The 7,433-nt window shown below is 37.4% G+C and overlaps 1 protein-coding gene across 1 annotated transcript; it reads left to right on the top strand.

Annotated features, from left to right (window-relative positions):
• Nucleotides 1–334: 334 nt before the first annotated feature.
• On the top strand, nt 335–2,489 carry RpS13 (ribosomal protein S13). Its single transcript, XM_080285476.1, has 4 exons — nt 335–448; nt 1,117–1,244; nt 1,697–1,862; nt 2,332–2,489. The coding sequence occupies exons 1-4, from the start codon at nt 426–428 to the stop codon at nt 2,468–2,470; spliced, it is 456 nt and encodes a 151-aa protein (XP_080141602.1). The 5' UTR covers nt 335–425; the 3' UTR covers nt 2,471–2,489.
• Nucleotides 2,490–7,433: the final 4,944 nt, after the last annotated feature.

The following is a 7,433-nucleotide window of genomic DNA, read 5'->3' as shown; positions in this document are numbered from 1 at the left end:
CACCTGTCAAGTGACAGAGAGAAATATTTGGAACCTTTTGGGTTTGCGAATGCATCTGCTAAAATAACAGCAAAACATTAAACAATATTTCTAAACAAAGGCATTCAAATCTATATAGAATTAAATAAAATAAATAAACAGTCATTTCGGAGTAAAAATTTCGTAGCGATACGGTATAAAAATGGCATGGAATGTAGTTAATGCATTATTCAAATCCAGCAATACAATATCCAATGCTGGATGTATATAATCAGATTTAATTTACTGGAATAATACTGGATAGAAAATCCCGTAAAAAGTTGAAATATTATGGCCAACAATCACCTGGAAGATGCTGCGTTATTGGAACCCGCTGCCTCGGTCTTTCACGAGTGTGTGTTCTCTGGGGCGGCTGAAGGGCCTGATAAACACATAAAACCACAAAAATGGGTCGTATGCACAGTGGAGGGTAAGTATATTGTATAACACCACACTCTGCATGACCTAACTGACAATTCTGTGGCTGGTAGATGTAAGTGGAGGTGATGGTATGAGGGAAATGAAGTTGTTTACCACGTCGGGTGTAACCACGTGAAGTAATGTCCAGGCTGTTTTTCAACGTAAATGATATTGTTTCAGTTTGTATTTGCCGAATGACATGGTATCATTAAACCCTGAGTAGTTCTGTGTTAAATACTATAGATTTGGGGTAGCTTAAATGTTAGTTGTTACACCCCATCGATCTCATCTCTAGTTACAATAAAATGAACTGCTAAACTCTCATGTCAGGTTAGTGTTTTTCCTTTAATCTCCACGCCATCCTTGAGAATGCACCCATATGAAGACACTATGGCCATTTGTCACTAATGTGGCTGATAGCATCTCCTGTGGGTGCCTGACAAACTTTAGTTACTGGTGAAAAATTACATATGGCCTTGCAATATATGCAGTTTTATTGCTCGAGTGTTTTTATACGAGTGTGGGAGGTTGCTTTTATCACACACGACCTTGTTTTCCATAATTACCAATTAAGTTGTAAGCAGTTTGTTCATTTAGTTTCATGTGAAAAGAAATTTAACAGTGTCGAGCATATCAAGTGCAACAGACATTCATCAAGTATAATAACCTGTGTTTCAGGAAGGGTATCTCCCAGTCGTCATTGCCGTACCGCCGTTCAGTCCCCAACTGGCTTAAGCTGAGCAAGGATGATGTGGAGGACCAGATTGTTAAGCTAGCCAAGAAAGGTCTTACACCTTCACAGATTGGTTAGTAGCAGCTTCCAGCATTTTCCTGTGTGAATGATACTTCTGTTCCAAGTCGTAAACTTCTGCAAGATCTTTTCAATTCTGTTTTGGTTGGTAGCATGAATTCTGAATTTGATGAATGGACAGTGTCTTAGCTCATCAAAAAGACCAGTGCATAGCTTTGAACAGGATCATTCAGATCACTGTTGCCACTGTACATCATTCCTTGTATGGGATGCTCATAGGATCTTACTCCTCTTTTATTTTCATTTCACCAGTGGGAAGCCTTTGTCACGTATAGGGCTAAATATTTTATTCACGAATCATACAGGTGTATCAGTAAAATCAGAATTGCCTTGGAACACATTTCCAAGCATGGGGTGCACATAATCTTATTCATAGATTTTATTCTGGCAGTTTGAAGCCTTGGTCAGGATAAGGGTTAGCTAATTTTTTTCTCCATTTTCGTAAAGGTGTAATCCTGCGAGACAGTCATGGTGTGGCTCAGGTGCGGTTTGTGACTGGCAACAAGGTGCTGCGTGTACTGAAGGCCAAGGGACTCGCACCTGATATCCCCGAGGATCTCTACCACCTCATCAAGAAGGCAGTGGCCATCCGCAAGCATCTCGAGAGGAACAGGTTGGTTTTATATTTATCTCGCTTCCACAGCGCTCGTAATTGTCAAGATGTGTGGATTTTCAGGGTTAAATGGTGAGTGAATGAGAGTGTGGTCCAATTTATTGGGTAGACTTGGTAGTTCTCCATCTAAGTTTTTCTCAGGATCATGCCTCACCTCTTTTTTTAGGTGGGGGGGAGGGGGAGGTCAGGATGAGGCTGATGTAATAATTGATTTAAGAAGTTAGTCCCATTAACTTTCCTCTTTCTTGATATATTTTAGATTCGTTTTTTATTCATTTTGTTTTTCCCTCCTGTTCTGTTAATTTAAAAAAAAGAGGGGGGGGGGATAACCAGTACACTGCTTCCTTGAGCCACTTCACTGTCTTATGTGCCCACCTGATTTGGTGTTTAAAAATGGCTACTGGAGATGGTGGCGCTCATCACTGGGTGGCAATTCCATTTTCTAACATGTGGTAAACTTATATTGCAGGAAGGACCGTGACTCCAAATTCCGGCTGATTCTTGTTGAGTCTCGTATTCACCGTCTGGCTCGCTACTACAAGGGGCGCAGTGTGCTACCTCCCACTTGGAAGTATGCATCCTCTACAGCCTCAGCTCTTGTTGCGTAAATAAAGTAATTGAAGATTTGATGGTTCTTTCTTTGGCCTTTTCTCTGAATTCTGGAATAAGAAACATATTACAGGTACCTTTATTATACAGGTCCACCTTGCTATACAACAAAAAGTTATACAGTGTTAACATTTGAGTTCAGTAAGTGTACCTTTATCAACACACGCTGCTCTCATCCCGTATGTGGCAACATTTTTCAATAAATGATAAATTTTGTTCAGATTATGACTACAGTCCCCACCTTTAATAGATGATTGATCATCATCCAGCCATCTTTCCATCTATGCAATTCAATCATATGGCAAGGTTGACCTATGCTCCAACCAACTGGTCCTAGTTATAGTGAGGCTGACCTACACACCAGCCAACTCGTCCGTAGTTCCATCAGATGCAAACAAGTCGGCTATAAGGGCTTCTAATTCATCACTGCAGGGTGAAATGGCACACTGGAAAATATTCATATATTTTAATAACCCAGGTAGACATGTTACAAACATGAACTGGTTACTCATGTGTGCTTCAGTACATCAAGGAAATTAGGAACAAGTCTAAACTGATGAAGGCTAACCATCTATTTACCACCTCGTATATTTGTGGCATAGATAAAACACTATATCTTTTTCACCTTAACTTGGCCCAGAGTTTTGTCCCTGTTGTGGCTTACTTCACACATTAGTGGAAAAAAAAAAAAGGTAGCTCTACATCCTTTCCACAGCACTCTTCCATGACTAGCATCACATTCCAGTGTTAATCTTTTGCTACAACTCAACATTCAAGACAGAGAGAAGACAATTTTAGGGCCAAGCTACAGTAACAAGAGTATAGCTCAAAACTATTCAACATTCATAATATTACATAAGAAACAGTATTGGAATACTGTACAGTAGTAATGGAGTAGTTTTTTCAAAGTACAATTAATTCATAAGCTATCATGAAAGACTGATTACTATCTGCCTAGGGTTGACAGAAGCAAAAATTCTATTACTCCGTGGTCAATGTGGTACTCACTGGGTCACGTGTAATCGAGCAGATCCAGCAGTGTTGTTAATACTACCTGGGCAACACCACTGATTTATCACACTGAGATTAGTATACGGTACTTTACATATATAAATTACATCTTTCATTAATTATTTCTCCCACTAGTATACTTTACATATACAACTTGGATCTTTTATTGCCTATTAAGTATTTCTCTCACTTGTAAACAGTAGTTTACATCTTGCTTGCACCTTTTACTTGCTATTAAGTATGTCTCCCACCTATTTACCTTGAATCTTTACTGGCTACTTATTTCTCCCACACAAATGTGATATAGACCTTCTTTGGTTGATGAAAGTTAGTAGCTGAGAGAATGGTGCCAAACCCTTGCTGACTCACAAAGTCATACGGACAACACCTCAAAAATTATCCTGGATCCGCTCCTATATATTCCACAGCAATCAAGACCTCAAGAGTATGTTTTCAATGCCATCAACACACTGCTGCTACAGTCAGTCTTTTGCCTACTTGTTGACAAGAATCTCAACACACAGCTACACGTGGATCAGTCATTTGTTTTTTGTTTTTTTTCATGCTAAGTGCCATACCTCTGGGACTCAGTCATTTTCAGCACAATTTATGACTAAGAAGTTACATTAAAGACATCACATAATTATTTCCCAAGACATCCTTGGCACTATACAATGAGTAGATACAATTAGGGGGTATAATTCTATGTCTTGGCTCTTCAGTAAATGACAAGTTCATGTACAGTGCTACATTCATCACCATCATTCATCATCATCACACTTTTTCCCACCACAGGATAGGGTAAAGTTGGAACCAGAGAACAAAAAGGAAACCTGATACTGTAATGAGAGAACTATCACAAGTCTGCCAGAATAGTTCTCCTACAATCAGTTTTTTCAATCTGGACACTACCTCACCCCATCCATACGTGAGAAAAAGAGGTTGCAATGATGATGCTACAGTGTATCATAATTAAAGTTCAGTGCTTGCAATAATTTTGAGTAAAATTATCATCTCCTATGGTAATCAGTGATTTTCTTAAACTAAAGACAGCAATCACAGAAATACTTAGCATTCCTTCTCAAATACCAATACTGCTTGTAGGTAAATGGTTCACCTTCACACCACTTCACTAACTACCTCTTACTTGGTGCAATGTTCAGCATAAAATTGCTAGGGAAAAAAAAAAAAATCAAGCCAGCCAACATCCTTTTTAGTTTATTCATGCTGCTACCAGACTAATTTTTTCAGCTTTGGAATTTTTCTTGAGCTGGTAGGGTTAAATATAGGGTTCTTTTGTTATATCCCGTCTTATTCTATTAGTTTAGCCACTCCTATTGAAGCTACCTGCATGGCATCTCCCCAAAGCTGACTATGATAATCTGTATGCAGCCTGAAGGAACTAAAAACAACATTTACTGCAATTCGCTGGGTCATGTCAATGCTGAATAAACCAGGGTAATATTTCATTTGAGATACTGTCCCTTACCTATACTTTACCAATATTTTCATTAGACAGTTGTGCATAAACCCTCCTATCCAATGATGTATGTTTGTTTATTCTTGCTATCTTTCCTTGATTTTATTTCTTAGATAAGACTTTTCAATTGGGAGAAGGTTGATATACTGCACTTCAATCTGAAGTTAGATACAGACTTCATTACCCCCTTCAGTACAAGAAGTGTCACAAAAGCTGAGTAAATTTGCCTGGAGGTCACTTGAATAACTACAAAATACATCAACAGATTAAGGAGACCTCAGGTTGAATTTTGGAGGGTTTCCAAGGCTTCCTAGTATCCCTTCCTCAATGATTTGTTGTGCATATTACACTTAAGTATTCCCTGTTATGCTATTTAACCCAATAAGACCAGGGATGTCTAGTTTGCCCTATTCTTACAATCTCCTGACCTTTTTATTCAGTTTAAAACACTTCAAACTGAATGGGTTATATATAAACATAGAAAACCCCTTTGCCTTTTCTAGGCTTATAAAATAGTCAGAAAATAGCGAAAAGAAAACAAAATAGTCTCATAGCCGTAACAAGAGACTTAAATATCATGCCATCCAAAATCAAGGAGTTAAGTACATCATCACTAATTTCCTCCCAGGAAAAAATGAATCTACAGCACTGGTAATGTAAAAGAAAATTACATGCTTTAACTTAATTCAGTATTTTGTTATTATATTTAACCTGATGATTTTATCACCTTTAGGGCACAGTTTTAAACTAGGTTAAGTACCATCTTTATTAACCCCTTCGCTGCAAGATGTCTCCTCTAATGCTGATGAATTTTTAGTTTAATCTTGCTTCCTCTAAATTATTTTCTAACTTCAGGGGTTAAATATAGCCTTATTCAACTCCTTTAAAACTTGGATGAAAAAAATAATTTCATAAAGTAAAGGGTCCTCACACGTAACCCTATCCTTGGGTGGGAAGAGAAGTATGGATGCTGCTGCTGATGATGACTGATGCTGCTGCTGATGAAAATGATGATGATGATGATGATGAATGTCATGAAAAATTTTAGAGTTTGTACTGGTGAAATAACTATAAACCTAAACTGTAAGAAAGTAACATGCCATTCTGACATCTTCATACATTAGCAAACTTTTATAAAAACAAACTGACCTTTCAAAATCTTATCCTAGAATACACACAAGTTTCAAAGTCTGAGGAAATTGAACTTGAAAAAAAACAAAGTGCATAAAATAATAAACTTCGGCATAAACGAACACAAACATCAACATTTGTCTTTGTACAGCCATAAGCAACAGTCTGCCATCATTTCAATATCAGCTGTGCAATGGAAGGCGTTACATGAAGTATTTTTATGTGATAATGTAATAGCAATATGATGCAAAAAAGAGCATGAGAAGGTAGGATACTCTTTGTCGTTTGGGGAGTAATGAGAACGGGGGGATAGTAATATGAATCACATTACAAAAGAGGATAAGAAGGAAGGATTCTCTCTGCAGCTTGGGGAGGAATGAGAAACACGGAAGGAATTACACAACAAAAGAGGATGAGATGGCAGGATACTCAGTTGTCTGACGGGGGGGGAGGGCATGAATGGAAGGATAGTAATACGAAGCACACAGGAAAAGAGCATAGGAGGAAAGGATACTCTCTGTTGTTTGGGGAAGTATGAGAAATATGGAAGGCAGGACACAATGCTGGTTCCGGATTATTAGCAAACCTTTGCTCATTGCTGTACAATGAATAAAAATAATCTTCATTATAAGTCAAATTAGTCATCCAAAATATCACAGACTTTTCAAACACCTTGTTACAGTACTGTTGATTGGAGGAACATGTTAAGTTGGTTTTATTAATAAAACTTTAATTAGCATTTTCTTTGTAATTTCCTGATGACTATACTGTATTGCAAAAATGGATATTACAGGTATACTCTTTCCACCTTAACTTGGCCCAGACTTTCACTCTTTTGCAGTTCATTTCAAGGTACTCATTAATGGAAAAAAAAAAAATACTGTAATACAGCTATACATCCTTTCCATAGCACTTCTTCATGACTAGTACCATATTCCAGTGTTAATCTACTGTTACGACTCAGCATTCAAGACAGACTGAGGGCAAATTTTAGGCCATGTTAGAGTAAAAAAGAGTACAGTATAGCAGCTTACTATACAGAAAAAAAAAATTCATGGAATGCCTCTTCACTGCATAAGCAAAATATCCTGTATGTACTCAAAATTTATGCCTATGATGCAAGACAATATACTCAATACAAATACAAAACAAAGGCAATGATTATAGCTCTTAATAACCCCTCACACTGACCTATGTACCAAATAAAAAAAACTTAAGTGATAATAACTCACTATTTTCATTTGTGTATGATATAAAGCATGAAAGCCACATTTCCCTATGCAAAAAAAAAAAAAAAAAAAAAGAGAATAACTAAGCTGACTTTACACGGGTATGAGGTA

This window comes from Coenobita brevimanus, chromosome 106, assembly GCF_032717465.1.
Source record: "Coenobita brevimanus isolate Jiangsu-jjx chromosome 106, ASM3271746v2, whole genome shotgun sequence".
Taxonomy (NCBI): Eukaryota; Metazoa; Arthropoda; class Malacostraca; order Decapoda; family Coenobitidae; genus Coenobita; species Coenobita brevimanus.
Note: the sequence above shows the minus strand (reverse complement) of the source record. Positions and strands in the feature narration are given on the sequence as shown.